This window comes from Malaclemys terrapin, chromosome 1 (assembly GCF_027887155.1).
Source record: "Malaclemys terrapin pileata isolate rMalTer1 chromosome 1, rMalTer1.hap1, whole genome shotgun sequence".
Classification (NCBI taxonomy): Eukaryota; Metazoa; Chordata; order Testudines; family Emydidae; genus Malaclemys; species Malaclemys terrapin.
The window spans coordinates 320,499,078-320,521,941 of NC_071505.1; the positions used below are offsets into that span (position 1 = coordinate 320,499,078).

Below are 22,864 nucleotides of genomic sequence, written 5' to 3' on the forward strand. Positions count from 1 at the left end.
CCTTGATCAGTAAATACACCACTTGATGCTTCCAGCTCCATTTAAAACATTTAAAGAAAGACCCTCATAGCTGATCATTTTGTTTATGGAAATGAACATTTCGCTCCCTGACTGCTCTCTCTATTTTGTTTTTCTTTAATATACAGTAGGTTGTATGTTGCAGCAAATAATATTTTTTGTTTTCTAAGCTGCTCACACACACTGCTGAACTTCAGGATATTGTTGCAACACTATATGTCACTGAAGAAGAACAGTGCAGGATTTGCTCTCTCTTGGAAAGAACTTTAGGACAAGGATTGTGTCTTCTCATATGCTTGTACAGTGCTGAGAACATTTTGGGCACTACTGTAATATAAATAATGAGTCACTAAAACCAAATTTGGGTATTCAATATAAATAATCTGACTTAAAAGAATGCAATAGACATAATGAATAGATACCAAAAGAATACCACTGCTGATTTTCAAAGAAAAGGGAATGTCTCCATCTATCCCTCCAGTACATAGGTGTGTATGGGGGGAGACGCGGGGGAAGAGGTTTAAAATATTTGCATGTGACACATAAAATCTGTCTCTAAAAGTTATTCTGCTCAGTTGTATGGAGACACAGAAGGGTAGGGAAACAGAAACTCTCCTCTCTTTCTTCCTGCCTCTTTCATACAAAATATATTCAAAGCACTCTGCTCTTCCCCAAAGAAGTAGTTTTTGAGAGACACAGTGTACGTACTGTAAATAAAGTGACAGGCCCAATAAGGGACATGGAAGCTCTTTATTTTAATAAAAGGGGGCTCTGCACCAGCATGAGTGATCCTCAGGATGGTCATAACAGTATGGTAGGAGGCACAGAGTGGCTGCTGGTACATGAAGTGGAGTTGGTGAAGTCCTGGACTCTGCCTCTGGAAGAGGTTGCAAGGCTGGAAAATCACACAGCATCTCAGCTGGGTGCAGTGTGGGGACTCAGGATTCCATTACTGCTCTAAGGCACAGAACTTGGCTAGAGTGCAAAGGGGTTACTGGGAAAGCATTTGTAAATATAAATTAATCAGTCTGAAACATGCTTTAAAAGTTAATTAGCAGGAAGATATGATTTATTCTCTTAAATTTTCTTGTGTATCTTTTGCTCTGTCTTGCCCCTAGTTATTTCTCCAGTAATGTTCCCAGAAAATGTTTTTGTAAAGCGTAATGCTTCTATAAATTCTCTCTGACACAAATATTTGCCAGCACAGTGACATATGGCTGTTAAAAATTTCTTCCACTTTCATTTCTCTATTAACATGGGCAACTTTCTTTGAAACATTCCCTGTGCTAGCGAGACTGAGAGTCTTCGCAATACCAAATATTTACAGAGCAATCACTTTAAAAACATGGCAGATTTATGGCTCTTTCATGAGATCCTTTCAAAAAACATTTTCCCAGATGACAGAGTCCTGCCAGCTGATAGTGGCTGGCAGGTGGTAAGCTATAGTTTACCATGTAAAACTCACTCATTTTACTTTTAACTTATTCTCTGCCTTCCTCCTCCCACATCTATTTGTTTCATCCACCTGTCTTTGGGGCAGGGATTTTCTTTTTATTTAATGCTTGTAGTGTATCCAAGAAAATGGGGCCCTCATCTCTGACTGGGGCCTCTAGGAGATGATAGATAATGACAAAAGTAGAAACTCTTCAAACTGTTGTGTGAAAGGGTGAAAACAATGTACGTAACTGAATGCAAGAGCCTGTTATAATTTAAAACTCCCTATTTTGAAAAAAACAAGAATGATTCTTACCCGCAGCATAATCCTTTTGAGCTAGGGCACTATGCACACCTTGCCACAAAAGATTTATTTCTTCATCAGTTGGTGTACGATCAAGACGTAGTCCATTTTCTGCACATACAGGTTTCCTTTTGGTACCAGTTATCAAGCTGTCTTGCTGGGCAATTGTCTGAATATTATTTAAAGTATAATTTGTCTTTTCCAAAGGCTCACTTGGAGATACGTTGTAGGAAGGCGGGGGTGCCAATGTCACAGTGACCAAGTCAGAACTGCAAGTAATACTCTTATTATTTTCTATAGTGGTTCTATTTAAAACCTGATCTGCTGGCAAAAGGTGTCTTGCATTTACATAGTTGCCATTTGTAGTGTTGGATTGACATTTGGAAGAATTTACTGGTTGACACATAGTGTCTGCTACATTCTGATCAGTCCTGTTGCCTGGTACAGGTTTAGGTGGTGGATGAGGTACAATGATTTTACCCTGAGCTTTTATAATCTTATGAACTTCACTAGCCGACTGTGGTCGGATTATAGTGCCCTTTCTATTCTTAGGTGTAAAACCTGACTGGGTTTTGGCAGATCTTGGTCTTCTGATTATCTTTGTCTTACCTTTACGCAGATTACCTTTCTGAATTTTAGAGTCACCACTATATGCAGGGGGTTTACTTTCATCACCCTTTGATGCCATCCAAGCTTGTTTAGCAAAGTGGTAACCTGTAGATACAAAAGAACGCAGAGGCATATAGTCTCTTTCTGAGCCCCCAGCAGCAACAATTTTTGTGAATATCGGAGGATAATCCTGGTGATTTTCTGTGCAGATAGAATTTGTGGTACAAGCAGGAATACTTCTTAAATTATTGTTAGAAGCATTGAGTTTACTTTGAACATAAGATGGCTGCAACTGTGCTTGAGATACTCCTGTGGTGGTCTTTTCTGAACACTTTTCATCGTCTTCTACTACTATTTTGTCAATTTCATCAAACCATCTAAGTTTCTTATTGGTCTTTTGATTTTCTGCATCTTTCCCTTTTATTTTTGCCAGTTCTAGACTGTCTCTGATAGATGATGCAGTTTGATTCCCAAAGCTGATCCTTCGGTTCAAAACCACTGCTTTGAAACAATAATTTTCATATTTAGATTCTTTCTTTAAAATGCTTTTGGGCAATTTCACTCCCTTTCGCTCATGCATGTTATTTCTCAGGTATCTGTGATGTTCAGACAAGTCACAATTAAACTTTGTATTAGACAAAGGTGACATGGCTTCATCCACATTTCCCTTTTCTTCTTTTTTGTCCTCTTCTTGATCAGTGTTGCACAAAATGGAAGCATTAGATGTGTCTTGAAATAAAGATGATCCCCGATTAATACCATTAAATTTGTTTATGTTTTCATCTTTTGTTTCTGACAAATTGTCAAGATTATCAGTACCTGGCACTGTATTTGTATTTTTGCCCTTTTGTAAAGGATTAGATGAGAAAGTACTGTTGTGAACACTAGCTGAATTCCACTGTTTTGGAGGTAAGATGACAGGTGTTGCCATAGGCTGATTTGAGGTTTGTACTGATGAGGTGGTTCTTCTCTGTTGAGTCAGTTCAGAACTCTGCTCCTGTACAGAATCTAGAACTCTTTCTCTTGGAGTAGGATCAGAGGTGGCCCAGGCTTTGCTGGATTTGAACACAGGGCTATCAGTGGCTAATGAACTCTCTCTACTAACCATTCCAGAAGATGGAACTTTCAACATATTGTTTTTTTCCTCTTTCCTATTTTGCAGAAAAGTACACGGACTATTTACAAAGGTTATTTGATTATCAGAAGTACATATGTCTGTTGTTCTTTTTTCTGTTCCACTAAGAACAAATGATTTCTGTTTTGGATTGTGTACATTTTCAGCAGGAATTAGAACATTTTGTTTAGCTAAAGTGTCATGAAAAGGAGCGTTTGGCTGGCTATTTGGGGTATCTAAATTTATCAGCCAATTATTTACATGCTGATTTTTAGAAAAAGTTAGTTCAGGTGTATCAAGGAAGCTCTTATTCGTAGACTGTGATTTTTGTGAATTGTAGGGTACAGAGTCGTCCCACTGTGTAGTCAAAGATGTTTCACTGGGTGTTGTATAATTTTCATTTTGTTCTCCTGCCTCAAGGCTGTCCAGGCTTGACGGGCTGTCATAATTCGTTATTTGGTTGACTTCTTGGTGAAAATTCTGAAACAGAAGTAAAACAGGACTTGTTACAGTCATAATATGCTATTGTATTGATTAGTACAGTTTTGTTCTTTATATTAATTAAAGCTTAGGTTAAAATCAGATAAACACTACTATACTTTCAGTAGAGTAATGGAAGTTATTTTCACTTTTATGTTCACAGCATCATCAATTGCCTTGAAGTATTCTCATTCAAGTCAATTGATATCTGGGCATCTTTTACAAAAGAAAAGAATGAACTTTTGAGATCACATTCTAAGGAAACAGATGTATAATTCAAGGATTTTATTTCTGTGTTTTTATATCAGTTCTTCAAGAGCAGAATTAAAAAATATATTGGTGTATTCATGGATCTATTGCTACTGTCTAATCCTCAACACTTCCCTGGGTGCTAAGACACAAGGAGCATCCTGGAGATCTGGGCTTTATGGCATTCAAGGGACAATACACATCGGTTTCCTAAATCCTGCTGCCATCCATGCAGTGAAACCACAATAGTTCTGCTGTGGTCAGGGGGTTGTGGGGCTTCAAAATATTGTCTCTTGCACTGAACTGATCTCATTTTGTGTGACCCACAAATTATATTACTTTCCGACAAGATGGTTACTGTCGGCACTAAGCAGTGAAATGCCAACAATTAGGCGTTTTTATTTTTTAAGATATTTTACAGTCAATACATGGTGAGACATGCAGCTCCCATGTGAACTTTCAAACTGGTCCACTTAATAAAACAGATGCATGTTATTTTAAATATTCAAGCCCTGACTCTCCACCATGTCCAAGAACCATGCTGCCCCTGACAACTTTCACCTGGTACAGTGTTCCCCTATATGAAGGGAATGCTCTACTTGCTATCTTCATTTAGTGGACAGGAGAATCCAATAATCATTTTTTTCACAGTTTGCAATGAAATTCACCTTAAAAGTTTATTGCTAATACCCAATATCTGATGGTAAAACCCTCATCCCTTCTAACCCTCTGTAATTTTACGATCTCTGCAGAGGTAGATAATTGGGTTGTGAATTAGGAACATATCAGAAAAAAGCATAGCTTCTAACTTTTAGTATTTTATACTGTATTTATGAGGAAATTATTACTTAAGCTACCTTTCCATCCCCTTTACACTTCTGGAACCGCACAAAGAAGATGGAGTGAGGCCATGGCTACAACTCAAACTGGAATTTGTCCATAATATTGGAATGAATATCCTTATCCTTATGCAAAGTGTCATGAGATCTTTTCTCAGTACTAGTGGTTAGAACACAACCACCTATGATCTTATACAACATTCATCACAAGAGTATCTTAACACATAACACATTTTAAAAGAAATACATAGGATCTTGATTTCTTTCTTTTTGTCTCTCAGGAGAAAGGAAATTAGATCACATCCAAAAGCATACAGTAGTGCAGTGCCATCCACTTCCCCAAAACACCTTAGTGAGACACTAATACAGTAATATTTCAGAGGAAGGAGTGGCACCTACTCAATCATCAAAGTCATCTCATTCAATACCTAGGTGTTCGGTGGATGTCTTCATTTCAGTACTGCCCAAGCCTGAACATAAATAATTTATGATATCTAATGGGATCATTACACAAGGTAGTAATGTCTGAAACTGTACACAAACAATGAAAGAAAAATTGCATTTTTAATTGTTTTCCTATTTTCTCTCCACTTCTTTTTGTTATAGTTGTAATGCCCTGCTTCAACACTATAGACTAGACAATTGATTTCAGAATCTAACGTGAATTAAATTTAGGGTTGCCAACTTTCTAATTGCAGGAAACCAAACACTCTTGCCCCGCCCTTTTGCCCCTTCCCCGAGGCCCCGCCCCTTCTTTGAGATCCCACTCCCCCGCTCACTCCATCCCCCCTTTCTTTGTCGCTCGCTCTCATCCACCCACCCTCAGTCACTCGCTCATTTTTACTGAGCTGGGGCAGGGGACTGGGGTGTGGGAGGGGGTGAGGGTTCCAGAATGGGGAAGGGCTCCAGGTTGGGGGGTGGGGCTGAGGGGTTCAGGGTGTGGGAGGGAGCTCTGGGCTGGGACAGGGGGTTGGTGTGTGGGAGGGGGTGCAGGCTCCGGGAGGGAGTTTGGGTGCAGGAGGGAGCTCAGGACTTGGTCGGGGGGTTGGGATGCAGAAGGGGGTGAGGGGTGCGGGTTCTGGGTGGCGCTTACCTCAGGCGGCTACCGAGAAGTAGCAACATGTCCCTCTAACTCCTAGGGGGAGGGGCAACCAGGGGACTCTGTGCGCCGTCCCCACCTGCAGGCGCCATCCCTGCAGCTCCCATTGACCGCGGTTCCCGACCAAAGGGAGCTGCGGAGCTGGCACTCGGCGTGGGAGCAGCGTGCGGAGCCCCCACGGCCGTCCCTCTGCCTAGAAGCCGGAAGGATATGCTGGCCACTTCCGGGAGCGGGGCAGGGAGCCTGCCAGCTCCGCTGCGCCGGCAGTGCAGCCAACCAGTCTTTTAATGGCTCGGTCAGCAGTGCTGACCGGAGCCACCAGGGTCCCTTTTTGACTGGGTGTTCCAGTAGAAAACAGGATACCTGGCAACCCTAATTACATTCTGGTGAAAAAATAGTAGGAGATGCATTAAGAATAATAGTGCGAGCATTATTTTTTTTTGTCTTGTAACTTTAAAGGGAAACATTTGCAAATTGCAAGAAACAGGACTAACTGTGGTAAGAATTTATATCTCCTTTAACAATTATGTTGAAAGAGTTGAATTTCTGAAGGCTTATTAAGGAAACCACAAAAAAATCTGTTAATAAATAAGCACATCTTTCCTCATCAGAATGCTATTTAATTTAATATTAATGTTATTGTTAAACTACAATATTGCATATTTTAAAGTTGTTCAATGATTTTCAATTGCAAAATAAAAAATTTAGAGAGCTCTTTTGATACAAAAGTATCTTGAAAGACTTTTTATGGTTGAATTAAATCTTATCTTGCACTAAATGTTCAGATGCTGGTGCAGGCTTATATTATAGTTATGATCTGAGATAAAGAAACCAAATACAAGAACAAAGAACCAAGTGTAGGCAAAGATCCCTTTAGGGAACATTTTCAAAGTAAGACTATGCAAGCTGGTGTCTTTCTAGTAAAACAGAATATATAGAGCTTTGTTAGTTACTTATTAACCTTTCCTTTTAGCCAAATTATATTTTAACCTCTATTTGAGCTTCACAGCTGAAGAAAGAAGGGAAAAAAGGGGGGGAAAATTCCTCTCTAAATTTTCTACATAAGACCACACCTTGGGACTAGCTGTAGTGTTTCCAGCTGGGAAAAATGTGCAACAAGAAATCAAGGACCTTATTCTCATTTATACCCGGTCTCCACCTAAAGTTGCACCATATTAAGTAAAGGTGTATTTCTAAACTGATTTAGTTAAACTAAGGCAGAACTTTGTGTGGACACTATTATATCAGAGTAAACTTGGCTTACATCAATTTAGTTGCATTTGTAAATGTATAAGTTGCAAGCTAAGCTGCTAGACGCGGTTTTAAACCGATACAAGTGTGCCCAGACAGAGGTTTGCCTGAAAACTTCAAACAGGAGTTGCTATTGTGTTTATATGTATGAATTCTTTTCTCCTACCCCGCAGAATAATTCCTTATAAAGATCATCCATGTAATCCCAGTCAAATCAATCCCCAAGAGAAAATTTAGTAGCTAAATAAGTTGAGGCTTTCTGATTTACAGACAGAAAATTTTACTTAGTTCAGCCTTGCAAAAGCATCATGAAAATTTACCAGCCCAGGCACAACTTCTGTTTGTCTACCTTACCCATCAAAATATATTATTCACTCAAGCAAGAAAAATTCTGCAAGTGTGACTTACATTTAGACAAATGAAAGTATTATGTATCTTATAACAGAAGAGATTCTCACAACTTTTCTATTAAAAATGTACACAATACTTTATTTACATAGCATCATAGAAATAGTTAACATTATTGTCCACTGTTTTTGTTCCCGCTCAGATGGTCATATTACAGTACACATTAATTAGGAATGGAAAACACTTACTAGTTCATTTTCTGCAATGCAGGTTCTCCTAATAGAGGATGTACTATGTGTAAATCTCATGTGCATCTAATTGCATGGGTGACAATTTTCATACTGGCACTGTTTTGATAGTATTTAGATGAGCACAGGGTATGAAATGTTTAGAAAATGTTGCCTTTGATTAGCTAACATTTTAAAATCAAATTTAAAAAGGCACTAAATCTGGTAGGCATTAAGGTAGACAGGCCTAGATTCTCCAGTCAGCCAAGTTCATTTTGTGCCATATAAGTGGACCAAAGTGAACCTGAAATAGCTGGAGATTTTCATTGGAAAATTCCACTGCACAGGAGGAATAGCCACATAAAGATGCTCATATGCCAGAAACTCTCTCTCCCTCAACATAAGAGAAGGGAGGAGTCTGTCAGGAGTAGACTGGGGGCATGGCAGGGTGTGTATGGCGCAGTGAGGGTCTGCTATATCTGACTGCCCATTGGGGTAAGGTCCTTAAGGGAACATTTCATCAATGGTGTAATTTAAAACTGCCCACCTGCAGCTGTAACTTGTGCTGAAGCTGGCCTCTGTCTTCCCTCTTTCACTGCACCCAAGCACAGATTGGGTGCAGTGGAGAATTAAGCTCTCCATATTAAACTATTTGTTCTGTTGCTCGTTCTGTTACATTAAGGCTTGGTCCTGCATCGACCATGTGCAGAGATTGCTTATGTAAGTGCAAAGTAAAAAGCAATAAGCAAGTCAGGGAATCCAAAGGAATCTGAACCTCTATTAACTGAGAGTTTTGTTGCACAATCACCAAGTTACACCTCCAAAGAAGAGGCAAATACATTTAAGCATCTCATTACATGAGGACAGCACTTTAGCCCTTGATTCCTTTGACATGATCATTCTCTGCCCATTGTCTTCCCTGTCCATACAATGTGCATTGCAAGTAAGGGAAGAAGTAAAGGCGATCTGAGGCTTACTGCCAACAGCAGTGAAGACTGTGTGTAGCATTTAATACTAGTTGCTTCCTTGTGAAGCCTCTACTTGCATTTGTTTTGTGGGCTTCTTTGATGACCATCATGCAATGAAATGCAAGATTGACTGTACTTGCAGTCATTTTTTAGGTTACATTTTTGATGTTTTACAACACCAAGAGTACAATAACCATCACCTAATGCTAGCCTACTTTTAAAAGAAAGTGTGTAAGAACTGAGAACCTACTGCTTATCATCTATTGAAAATACCATTCTTCTATTCCCCTTTTTTCTAGCACTCTTCTTGCTTTAACTACATAGGTTCCAATTCAGCAAAGCACTTAAGCACATGCTTATATAGAAGTAGGCTTGGGAGAATTGGATTTTTTTAAAATAAGTTTGAGGGATAGTATTAATTGTTTGAAGCATTTTCATTGAGTTAAATTTTCACAGCTGCAGAAAAATATGGGGGGATTTAAGGACAGTAGACACTGAGACTCAAAAAGTTAAAGCTTTATAACCATTAAAACATTAGTTGTCAATATTATGTCAAAATATACAAAATAAATATTGGTAAATCAAACTCAAGTTCTCAAGCAGCATTTTTCTTACTTTGCCTATCTGTAAATTTCAATCATCATTGGTGGAAATATTTTTTGTAAGTTTGTGTATGTCTGATGAAATCAACGTTTACCAATATTAACCAATAAAAATCGAATCCTCCCAAACCTACATATAAGCAACTTAGAAGTACGAAAATAGAATGTACAAATATTGAAAAAAAAACTACTATAGACTGCCTTAATATTTATTTTGATATTTGGAAAAGACATCTTGCACTGGGGAAAAGTTTGATTTTAACTACAGCATTTTCCTGTGAATAATTTTTACTATGGTGAAACCAAATATTCAATCCCCATTATGTATGTTCTGGGACTGAGAATTTCATTAACAGTACTCAAATCCTAAATTCTTTTCTGTCTGGTTTGGAATTGAAAGAATCCAGTGTCTTTCCAGGCACTCTGTCTCATTTTTGTACTACTGATTATATAAGTAGGATGGCAACAAATACCAAAGGTTGGGTCTTAAAAATAACCTATGTGGGGTAGGTGCATAACTCTCATTGAGTGTTAATGGGACTTAAGTGCTTTTGAAAATTTTACCCCAAACCTAGATGTTTCCCCAGCAGTCACAAACACTGATATCCTGACGCTTCTAAATTGATCGGAGATTTGAAAGGCTTTGCTCAGACCCAGTAATTCATCTTCTACATCTCAGTTATCAGTATGCTTTCTATATTCTATATTTGCTAATACCCTTTGTGGAATATATTTAATTATGACAGTGTGTGATGTATATGGAATTCAGTGCAAGTCTTAGAGGCAATGCCCCAAAATAATTTAAATCTCACTTCAAAGGCTACTGCCAGTAGTTTTAGACTCTATTACTATTGAACTCCATGTGGTGTCCCCAGGGGTCATTCTGTGGCTCATGTTATTTGCTATTTACATATAATCATTTTTACAGTTATGAGAATTATTGATGTCTGAGGAGGTAAGGTAGTCTGTTTGTTGTCCCTGTGGGATAAAACCTGCTATTGCAAATGGCTTGTGAATTTCCAGAAGCACAATATATTATCCACCATTTTAATATTTATCCATTTATGTTTAAATTTAGCTTCCTAACTTAAATATGCATTTCAGATGGAACCCTACTTGAGGAACCCTTAGGGAAAAGTCCTAACAAGATGAAATGAATATAAGTCTTACAGAAATGTGTCTAAAATCCTATAAACTCTGTAAAATCTGGTAGAGAATAATATCTTTCATAAAGGTTCTTGGAATTACACGTAACACACATTGTAACACCTATAGTTAAGGCTGCACAAAACTTTACATTACAAGACCAGAGGGGAGGGAGAGGGGCAGGAGTTGTGGAGTGGATAGGATAAAAGCAGGACCGCAGACCACAGAACCTCTGATATGGATGATAATGGCACTGTATTCTACTAGTTTCTCCATTAGCTCAAGTGGTGGAAGGCTATACTATAGATCTAAAGAACCCAACCTTACTAATGACCCATAGTCACAATATGGGGTCCACATGAAGACATTTATTTATTTATTTTAATTTTGGAAACATTTTTAGGAAATCACATTAAATAAACTATTTTAAAAGAACGTTAATGTTGCAAAGTCAAGCACTCAAAAGATAGGAAAAGCCAGAATTAAGGTTCCTTTGGAACTTTGATTTGGCTCTCTTGTGTGTATGCATTACTATACAGCAGAGGTTCTCAAACTGTGGTCTGCGAGCTGCATTCAGGTGGTCCACGAATAGTTCCCTCTAAGGTGCGTGCCTGGGCGGCCACACACAAGAGAATGAAGGGCCACCCACCTAATTAGTGGACACGCACAAATGCATAAAGCCACAAACTGAATGATGAGGATGAAAATACATATTAAATAGGTGATTATTCAGTCCATCCTGTGCACTGAATTAGGGAGGGCTCCTGTGGAAAAAAGTTTGCAATCATACAATTGAAGACTGTATCATAATGCATATGCACAAAGAAACCAAACAGACTGCATAGGCAACCTTAATTCTGATGTTTCCTGACTTTCAACTCTCCTCCTGATTACATTCCTTTATAAAACTAACCTCTCCCAGCACAACCACTTCACCAAACAAACACAACTACTAGTGCTGGGGAAAAAATAATCTGGTAAATGGGAGTGTGCAGAAGAACAAAAGGGACAGGGTAGTCGTGCACAGTTAAAGTCATGTTCATGATAATTGTAAAGGTAAGGTGTGTACTTGTGGGTAGAAGAGTTGATAGTTATGTACTGTTAGGTGTCTTAACTTCTCATTTCCATGCTTTTGTAGTTTGTGCCACGCATGTTGTGTGTGTAGCAACCCTAACTTCTTCACAACAAAGTGCTTTGAGGTATTAATTATTCTGTGAAGTAGATTCCTTTCATTTGTAGTTTGCTATGTTGTGGCCCCTACCCTCATAAGTATCTGCTAAAGTGGACCCCTGTATCTATGCAAGGTACCCTTGAAACCACAAACCCAGATTGCCAGATCTTGAGTGAAGGTGTAATTTCATTCTATAAATCAAGAAAGCACATGTGCTTGGAACCAATTGTAATTTCACTAACATAAGAATACTCTGAGAAATACACTGGCAGCTATATTTTAATTTAATTGGGCAGCTATACTTTACTTTGATTAATAAGGGTTATAGCTAATATAAATTTTACTTTAGTGTCATTTGGAATAGAAAAATAATCTGGCTTACATTGCTATATTGCAGGACTGAATGAGAGCCAACAAAAACTTGATGTCATTCACCTTTCTAAGAGGAAAATTAATATAGAGGTCACCTGATTCTGTCATATCACCAGCACATTCAATTTTAGCTATGTCTTAATCTATAAAAAAGGCCATTTCTTTGAATATAACTCTTCATCAAAATTAAACTTGATTTCTATGCAAGTTCCATATACTCCCTAACACTTCTTTTAAGAAACTGTTTTCCCTAATTAGCCCAAGAAACTATACAACTTCTTAGAAAGACAAGGTAGGCGAGAAAATATATTTTAATAGCAATATTAATAAATTAAATTAAAATTAATGTAATATTTAATATTTTAATATTTTGTCCAATAAAAGTTATTACCTCACCCACCTTGTCTTTCTAATATCTTGGGACCAACACAGCTACAATAACACTGCAAACATACAACTTTTTGACACTCTGACAAACAGTATAAAAAAAAGAGCATTCCATTCTATCTCAGTCACGTCTAGATCTCTGAACAAGGCAGCATGATAGAACATGCACTGAAGATGCAACTGATGATGCAGGTCAACTCCTTCCACAATATTGCAAAGGTACTGCAAAAATGAATTTCATTTTCCCATTAATTACCTTTAACATTTTAGTTTTAAAGAAGTATAGTTCAATTCTGCAAATACACAGGAGAAACTTTACTAATGCAGTCAATGGACACATGAGTCAACTTAAAGAGATGCAAGCAAGGTTACTCACATGCATAAGTGTTTGCAGGATTGGTCTTCTCAAGGTTGAATTTATCAACTCATCACGAAATAAAAACAAAACAAGTTTTTTCATTATTTCCCATATGTTTAATACAATGAAATTTATATATGTGTAGTACAGATCAGGTACTATTTTTTCATAGTTTTCTGCCTTGTTCAGTAAATGGGGATTTAATTACTCAATATTTCTTTTTATTCCCCTCATTCAATGTGTGGACCACGCCTTTATGCACACCCTCCACACCTGAATTGAATGCAAAATTATTGATTTCCTAAAGGGTGTTTTTATAATGCTCTCACAATTACATCTACTTTTCAAACATTAACGAATTTATCTTCATAACACCTCTATGAGTCGCATGGTATTATCTTAATTTTATAGCTGGCAACCCCGAGGCACAGAGTGTTAAAGACCAAAAGTGTCCACTAATTTTGGGTCCCCAAATTGAGACACCTTGAACCTGGTTTTTCAGAATATTTAGCATTTTTATAGCCAGCACAGAGCTAATGGAGTTCAGTTGCAGCTGTGAGTGCTCCGAACACCAGAAAATCTCGTGGAGTACCAGAAAAAAATGAGGAAAACACAATTAGCAGCCAATCGTAAACATTTCGGTTTAAGAAACTTACCCATTGAAATCTGTGGCAGAGACAAAGACAGGATCCAATTCACCAGAGTGACATTCAATTTCCTGAACAATGGGATCACTCCTATTTTGCCTGCACTCCCCTGCCTAATCCACTACACACCATCCAACTTCTGCAACAAATGAGGCAGGGTCCTGCAGACCATCCACTATATACACATTTGACAGATTTCCAAAGCCCCAGCCATCCTGTGCACTGAATGAGGCAGGGATCATGTGGAAAAAATAGTTTGGGATCATGTAATTAAAGTCTTTATCATACATAATGCATATGCACAATCCTTAATTCTGGTATTTTCTAATTTTTGAGTGCTTGAATTGCCACCTACCATTCTTTGAACATAAGAAATTACATTAAAATAAAATTTCTATTTTTTGGTTAGTTTTTATTTTATCTGCGTCATTAGGGAATGCACTTTTACATACACAGCACAGACATCTTCCATTTGATGTAGTAGGCTATCATCCTCTCTGTGGACCAGCCACTAGAGGCAGATGAGACACACACTTTGCCACCGGGTTTCACAGCTATTTGCCACCAGCAGAGTAATGTAGACACTGAGGACTCTTGGGTTCAATTCACGGTCTCTAAGTGAGTGTGTTCTATTTCTTTTTACACCCCTTTGCCCAGGCTGTCTTTCCTCCTCTGCTCCTTTACACCCCCCATCTTCTTTCCAACCCTCCTATAATTCCAGTTCTGCCCCCTTTCTCGTCTGCTGTCCCTTATGCTTTATTTTCCCTGCTCCCATTCTCCCTGTTCCCCTCACCTCTTGCATTACTCACTCCTTTGCAATCCAGTCAGACTGTTTCCTCCTTCTCCTGCACACTGCCTGGATTGGGCCCCAGCAGCAGGAGCACTGAGAGCAGGGGAGAGAAGTTACTCTCAGTTACTGTGCTCAGCATTAAAGTGTCCTCTGGCTGCCAAAACGAGCAGTTGCAGGGAAAAGCCTGCTCAGCCTCTGCCCTGGAGCTGGACTGGAGCATGCTCATTACAGATGGAATATTTGGCAAATTCAACTGCCACTTTAACAGGTCTCCTCAAAGCAGGTGCGAACTGAGAATTTTTAGAGGGTTATAACACAGGCAAATTTTATATGGACTACAAAAAACATCCCTGATACCTGAGCAACCTCCTTTCCAAATTTCAAGTCCCTGCTACAAAGCATGGCAGTACTAGTTTCGCTCAACTAAATGGCTGTAAGAATTTTTTAATGTGGAATGGACATGTGCAACACATCTGGAAGAACAACAGTTACGGAGCAGGTTAGTACCTGTTTTTGGTCCTAAATTACACAGGTCAATTCCACTTCAGCTGACTAAACAAGCAATTCAATCTGGAGGTGGGATTGGAGTCTACCTGAATATTGAGTGAAGGACCACATGTCCAAATCTGGCATCATCTTTAGACTGTCGAGATAGCATAATGAGAAGCAAAAGTATGCACTGAAGACCAAGGTGGAGCTCTACAAATGTCCAGAATAGGTACTTGAATTAGAAAGGCTGTGTGTGGTCTCTTTCAGTATGTTAGTATACTGTTTGGCAGAGTTACGCTGGCCATTTCATAGCACAAATACCTACGTGAGGAAATCCACAACGAGATTCTTTGGGATAAGACTGGAAGCCCCTTCATCCTGTCCAAAACTGCCACAAACAGTTGTGAGGATGACCTAAACAGTTTAGTCCTATCCAAGTAAAACACTAACACCCTCCTAGCAGCCAGTGTGTGCATGAGGTTTAGGGAAGAAAATTGGTAAGTATATTGCCTGATCAATGTAAAAGTGAGAAACTACTTTGGATGAGGGTATAGGTGCATCTTGTTATTGCAAAAGACTGTATACAGCCAGTCAGATACCAGACCTCTCAATTTTCCTATTCTATTTGCACAGGTAATTGCCACCTTCATTGAAAGATGAAGCAATGAATAGGTAGTCATGGTTCAAAGGGCAGACCCATTAGCTTTGCTAACACCAAGTTTAAGTTCCAAGGGAAAATAGGATCCTCTACTTGAGGATATAACTGGCCCAGGCTCTTCAAAAACCTGAGGGACATGTAATTGGAGAAAAGTGAGTGATCATTGTAGACTCACTGATTTTAAGGTCAGAAGGAACCATCGTGATCATCTAGTCTGACCTCCAGCACATTGCAGGCCACAGAACCTCACTGACTCCTGAAATAGATCCCTAGCCTCTTGCTGAATTACTGAAGTCCTCAAATCATGGTTTAAAAGACTTCAAGTTACAGAGAATTCATCATTTACATTAGTTTAAACTTGCAAGTGACCTGCAACCCATGTTGCAGAGGAAGGTGAAACCCCCCCAGGGTCTCTGCCAATCTGACGCGGGGGAAAATTCCTTCCCGACTCCAACTATGGTGATCAGTTGGACCCTGAGTATGTGGGCAAGACCCGCCAGGCAGATACCTGGGAAAAAATTCTCTGAGGAAACTCAGAGCCCCCCCACATCTAGTGTCCTATCTCCAGGGGATTTTTGCTACTGGCAGTTGCCAATGAAGCATGCCATCATGGGCAGTCCCATCATACCATTCCCTCCATAAACTTATCAAGCTCAGTCTTGAAGTCAGTTAGGATTTTTGCCTTCACTGCTCCTCTTGGAAGGCTGTTCCAGAACTTCACTCCTCTGATGGTTAGAAACCTTCACCTAATTTTGAACCTAAGCTTGTTGATGGCCAGTTTATAGCATTTCTTCTGGTGTCCACATAGATCAGGGGTAGGCAACCTATGGCACGCGAGCTGATTTTCAGTGGCACTCACGCTGCCCGGGTCCTGGCCACTGGTCCAGGGGGCTCTGAATTTTAATTTAATTTTAAATGAAGCTTCTTAAACATTTTAAAAACCTTATTTACTTTACATACAACAATAGTTTAATTATATATTATAGACTTAGAGAAAGAGACCTTCTAAAAACATTAAAATGTATTACTGGCACTCAAAACCTTAAACTAGAGTGAATAAATGAAGACTCGGCACACCACTTCTGAAAGGTTGTCGACCCCTGACATAGATGCTTAACTTAAGTAACTCCTCCCCATCTGGTATTTATCCCTCGGATGTATTATAGAGAGCAATTGTATCTCTCCTCTCCTCCTTTTGGTTAGGCTACACAAGCCAAGCTCTTTGAGTCTCCTTTCATAAGGTAGATTTTCCATTCCTCAGATCATCTTAGTAGTCTCCCCTGGCTGCAGGAAGCTCCGCACCTTCGCTCCTCTTCCTGCCGCATCACACCTAACCCATGCTGGGAGGTGTCACGCAGAGGGAGCGGCCGCAGAGCTTCTTGCACCTGGGGGAGGTTCCCAGAGGTGGGGTCTGACCTGTCCCTGTCTGCAGCCCCTGCAGGAGAAGAGGAAGTCCTGTCCCTCCCCAGCCCAGCTGGGACTAGCAGCTGCAGCCCGGCGCATGGTAGGAGCACCAAGTCAACGGCACCAGAACCAGGGGGGATTTGAACCCAGCCATAGTTTGGGAGGCAGGGGGTGGCATTGCCCTTCCCAAACTGCAAGCCTCAGGCAGGCACGGAGCGGTGCTGGCAGGGGCTGTACTACATGATGGGGGATCTGATCACTGTTATTAGCACCACAAAGTGAAGCCCCTGCCAGTGGTGCTCCACGTGTGCCCGAGACTTGCAGTTTGGGGAGGCAATGCTGGTCCCTGTCCTACAAACTACATCCATGTTAAAAAGTGTGGGCATAGCCCCCTGGCCCCTCCAGTTCCGGTGCTGGTGGTGGCCCCCTTCTAAAAAGGTTCCAGTGCCCTTGTCCCCAGCCCTGCCTCTTCCTGGCTCTGGGCCCAGCTCTCGGGGGTCATAGGGGCCTTGGGCTGGCTGTGTGTGGGGAATCACAGCGCCCCCCTGACCATGGGGCCCTGGGCGGTCACACACCAGTAAGGCCGGCCCTACTCCCCCCACCATATCATGCAACCCTCATGTCTGTGTTGCCTGCTGCTCTCTGGCTGCCCAGCTTTGAAGGCAGTGCCTCCTTCAGCAGCAGTGCAGAAGTAAAAGTGGCAATACCGCGAATCCCCTACAATAGCCTCGCAATCCCCCCGCAAACCTCTTTTGGGTCAGGACCCCATGGTTATACCACCATGACATTTCAGCTGTAAATATCTGAAACAATGACATGGACAATTTTTAAAATCCTCCGACCGTGAAACTGACCAAAATGGACTGTGAATTTGGTAGAGCCCTAATTATGAGTGCATGGTCCTGTTGATTTTTAACAACACTGGGTAGGAGTGGAACTGGAGGGTATGCATACAAGAGATTGTCTTTCCAGGGCAACAGGAAAGCATCTGTCAGAGACCCTGGACTTTGACCTGCCTGTGAAAAAAACAGATGACACTTCCTGTTGTGTTGGATTGAAAACAGGTCTATGTAGTAAATGGCCCAGACTTGGAAAAGGTATCTCACTGTATCTGGCTGGAGAGTCAACTCATGGTGACTGGTGAAAAATCTGCTCAATCTATCTGTCAGATAGTTCTGGACACCTGGAAGGAGGCAGGCTTCAAGTGGACTGAGCTGGTGATGCCAAACTACCAAAGCAGTATTGCCTCTTGGCATAGAAGTTTTGATCTGGTCCCTCCTTATCTATTCATATATAACATCTCCACTCTGTTGTTGGTAAGACCTAGTAAATTCCTTCCCTTGATATGGAGGAGGAAAGCATGACAAGTTAGACAAATGGATCTCAACTCTCATGTTTATATGGAGAGCTAAATCCTGGCCAGAATAGACTAAACACTGTCTGCAGCATTCCTAGGTGGGCTCCCCAACCTAGGGCAGAAGAGTCTATAACCAGAGTCAAAGTAGGCTGTGGGGAAACAAACCAAATTCCCACACATACGCTGGTCCATCCACCGGTCCAAATAGGCTAAGACTTCTGTGAGTACTCGAAACAACACGTCCAGCGGATCACGAATCAAAGAGCACATTGAGCACAGCCTGCTCTGCAGACTCCTGAGAAGCAGCCTGGTACGTCAAACCACGTTAAGTACATGAGGCCATGTGCCCCAGAAGCCTGAGGTAATTCCATGTTGTCAGTTCTAATGAAATGGCCAACATTGTCTAGAATCTGGTTTGTGGGATGAATGCTTTGGCGTCCATAAAATTCAAGACTGCTCCTGTAAACTGTATTCTCTGAACAGGTGAGAGGATTGACTTTCCCTCATTATTAGCAATCCCAGTGCTAAACTCCTGATTTCCTTAGGAACACAGCCACTATTCTCATGCACTTTGTAAAAACATGGGGGCTGTGGATAGGCCTTTAAATTGGCTTCTGTACCCAATGACTGGAAGATAGCTAATGTAACGCCAATATTTAAAAAGGGCTCTAGAGGTGATCCCGGCAATTACAGATGAGCAAGTCTAACGTCGGTACCGGGCAAATTAGTTGAAACAATAGTAAAGAATAAAATTGTCAGGCACCTAGATGAACATAAATTGTTGGGCAAAAGTCAACATGGTTTCTGTAAAGGGAAATTGTGTCTTACTAATCTATTAGAGTTCTTTGAAGGGGTCAACAAACATGTGGACAAGGGGGAATCCAGTGGACATAGTGTACTTAGATTTCCAGAAAGCCTTTGACAAGGTCCCTCACCAAAGGCTCTTATGTAAAATAAGTTGTCATGGGATAAAAGGGAAGGTCCTTTCATGGATTGAGAACTGGTTAAAAGACAGGGAACAAACGGTAGGAATAAATGGTCAATTCTCAGAATGGAGAGGGGTAACTAGTGGTGTTCCCCAAGGGTCTGCCCTAGGACCAATCCTATTCAACTTATTCATGAATGATCTGGAGAAAGGAGTAAAAAGTGAGGTGGCAACATTTGCAGATGATACTAAACTGCTCAAGCTAGTTAGGACCAATGCAGACTGTGAAGAACTTCAAAAAGATCTCACAAAACTAAACGATTGGGAAACAAAATAGCAAATGAAATTTAATGTGGATAAATGTAAAGTAATGCACATGGGAAAAAATAACCCCAACTATACATACAATATGATGGGGGCTAATTAGCTACAACAAATCAGGGAAAAGATCTTGGAGTCATCGTGGATAGTTTTCTGAAGATATCCACGCAGTGTGCAGAGGCGGTCAAAAAAGCAAACAGGATGTTAGGAATCATTAAAAAGGGGATAGAGAATAAAATGGAGAATATCCTATTGCCCTTATATAAATCGATGGTATGCCCACATCTTGAATACTGCGTACAGATGTGGTCTCCTCATCTCAAAAAAGATATACTGGCACTAGAAAAGGTTCAGAGAAGGGCAACTAAAATGATTAGGGGTTTGGAACGGGTCCCATATGAGGCGAGCTTAAAGAGGCTAGGACTTTTCAGCTTGGAAAAGAGGAGACTAATGCGGGATATGATAGAGGTATATAAAATCATGAGTGATGTGGAGAAAGTGGATAAGGAAAAGTTATTTACTTATTCCCATAATATAAGAACTAGGGGCCACCAAATGAAATTAATGGGCAGCAGGTTTAAAACAAATAAAAGGAAGTTCTTCTTCAAACAGCACACAGTCAACTTGTGGAACTCCTTGCCTGAGGAGATTGTGAAGGCTAGGACTATAACAGCGTTTAAAAGAGAACTGAATAAATTCATGGAGGTTAAGTCCATTAACGCCTATTAGCCAGGATGGGTAAGGAATGGTGTCCCTAGCCTCTGTTTGTCAGAGGGTGGAGATGGATGGCAGGAGAGAGATCACTTGATCATTACCTGTTAGGTTCACTCCCTCTGGGGCACCTGGCATTGCCCACTGTCGGTAGACAAGATACTGGGCTAGATGGACCTTTGGTCTGACCCAGTACGGCCGTTCTTATGTTCAAATGGCAGGACTGCAAACTGATAATGGGATTCATTGACCATAAATCTGAGGAATCTCCTGTGGCTTTGAGGTATTGCCACTATTGATTTTGGAAATATGCATCCTTTAAGCTAAGGGCAGCATACCAGTCTTCAGGATTCAGGGAGGAGATAATGGAAACCAGATTGATCATGTGAAACTTTATTTTCTTTATGTATTTGTTCAGCTCTTGCAGGTCTAGCATGGGTCTGAGACCTTCTTTAGCTTTTGGAATTAGGAAGTAACCCCTTTCCTCTGCATAAAGGAAGAACTTCCTCTATGGCTCCCAATAGGAGGAGAGATTGTACAGAGAAGAAGCAAACAGAGGGAGTTTGTCTGGGAGTTTAGAATCTGGTTTTGATCAGTAGGGATGAATTAGTTGCGAATGTGAAGGTGGTCGGGAACTTGAGAGGAAGTAATCATGATCTGATATAATTCAAGATCCTAAGGAAAGGAGAACATAAGAACAGCAAAACATAAGAACATAAGTCCAGTACACTGGACTTCAGAAAGGCAGATTTCAGCCAACTCAGAGAAACAGTAGACAAGGTCCCATGGAAAGAAAAAGAGTTGAAGGAGGCTGGCAGTTCCTAAAAGATGTAATACTAGAGGCTCAACATCCATCTATTCCAATGCAGAAGAAAGATAATAAGAGCCACAGGAGCATAATGTGGCTGCACAAGGAGCTTTTTAGCTATCTCAAACCAAAAGAGAAAACAAACAGGAAATGGAAGAAAGGGCATGCCACCAAGGAAGTATACAAGGGAATAGCGTGTAGGGACAAAATCAGGAAAGCCAAGGCAAAGAATGAGTTACAGCTGGCAAGGAAAGTTAGAGAAGGGGTTCTTCAAATACAACGAGGAGTCCTTGTGGCATCTTAGAGACTAACACATTTATTTGGGCATAAGCTTTCATGGGCTAGAACCCACTTCATCAGATGCATGGAGTGGAAAATACAGGAGCAGGTATAAATACATGGAAAGATGTGAGTTGCTCAACCAAGTGTGAGGTCAGTCTAACAAGACAATTCAATTAAGAGCACTTCAAAAATACCTTTTGAAGTGGTAATGAGAGTGGCCCATTTCAGACAGCTGACAAGAAGGTGGGAGTAACAGTAGGGGGAAATTAGTATTGGGGAAATTCTAATTCTAATTAATTGTTAATTGAATTGTCTCCATGTTGAATTGTTTCTATGTATTTATACCTGCTCCGTATTTTCCACTCCATGCATCTGATAAAGTGGGTTCTAGCCCACGAAAGCTTATGCCCAAATAAATTTGTTAGTCTCTAAGGTGCCACAAGGACTCCTCATTGTTTTTGCTGATACAGACTAACACAGCTACCACTCTGAAACCTGTTTTTCAAATACGTAAGATAAAAAAGAAAGATCAGGGATGGTGTGGGTCCACTAGTCAATGCAGGTGAGCTGATAACCGAAGATGATGGCTTAGTGGTAGCAGCACAGCTGAGAAGCATCTGGGAGTTGTGGTGGATCACAGCCTCAACATGAGTTAGCAATGTGATACTGTTGCAAAAAAACCAAAAGCAATTTTAGGTTGCATTAACAGAGGCATAGTATGCAAGTCACAGGAGGCGATAGTACTGCTCTACTCAGTACTGGTTGGGCATCAGCTGGAGTACTGTTTCAGCAATGTATAGAAAGGATGTAGAGAAACTGGAAAGGATCCAGAGGCAAGCAACAAAGATGATCAAAGGGATGTAATGCAAACCATATGAGCAAAGGCTGAAGGAACTGGGTATGTTTAGTTTGGAAAAGAGGAGATTAAGGGGAGACGTGATTGTAGTCTTCAAATACTTGAAAGGCTGCCATAAAAAAGAGGGAGAAAAGTTGTTCTTTCTTGCCACAGAAGGAAGAACAAGAGGCAATGGATTCAAAGTAGGGCTGTTGATTAATGGCAGTTAACTCACTCAATTAACTCAAAATTAATCGCGATTAAAAAAATTAATTGTGATTAATCACATTTTTAATCGCAGTGTTGAACAATAGAATACCAATTGAAATTTATTAAATATTTTGGATATTTTTCTACATTTGGCGGGAGGGATAGCTCAGTGGTTTGAGCATCGGCCTGCTAAACCCAGGGTTGTGAGTTTAATCCTTGAGGGGGCCACTTAGGGATCTGGGGCAAAATCAATACTTGGTCCTGCTACTAAAGGCCGGAGGCTGGACTCGATAACCTTTCAAGATCCCTTCCAGTTCTAGGAGATAGGATATCTCCATTAATTTTTTTATTTTATTTTATTTTCATATACATTGTATTCTGTGTTGTAACTGAAATCAAAGTGTATATTATTTTTTATTATAAATATTTGCACAGTAAAAATGATAAACAA

The 22,864-nt window shown here is 40.3% G+C and overlaps 1 protein-coding gene across 3 annotated transcripts in view; it reads right to left on the reverse strand.

The window, feature by feature from the left end:
• Nucleotides 1–22,864, reverse strand: part of CEP126 (centrosomal protein 126) — a 54,625-nt gene that overhangs the window by 12,342 nt on the left and 19,419 nt on the right. For all 3 annotated transcript variants that reach the window (XR_008443522.1, XM_054015596.1, XM_054015595.1), the window contains exon 6: nucleotides 1,769–3,959. Coding sequence is in view for 2 of the 3 variants with exons in the window: in XM_054015596.1 (XP_053871571.1) it covers nucleotides 1,769–3,959 (2,191 nt within the window). In the remaining variant the exon portion in view is untranslated. The remainder of the gene's footprint in view (nucleotides 1–1,768; nucleotides 3,960–22,864) is intronic.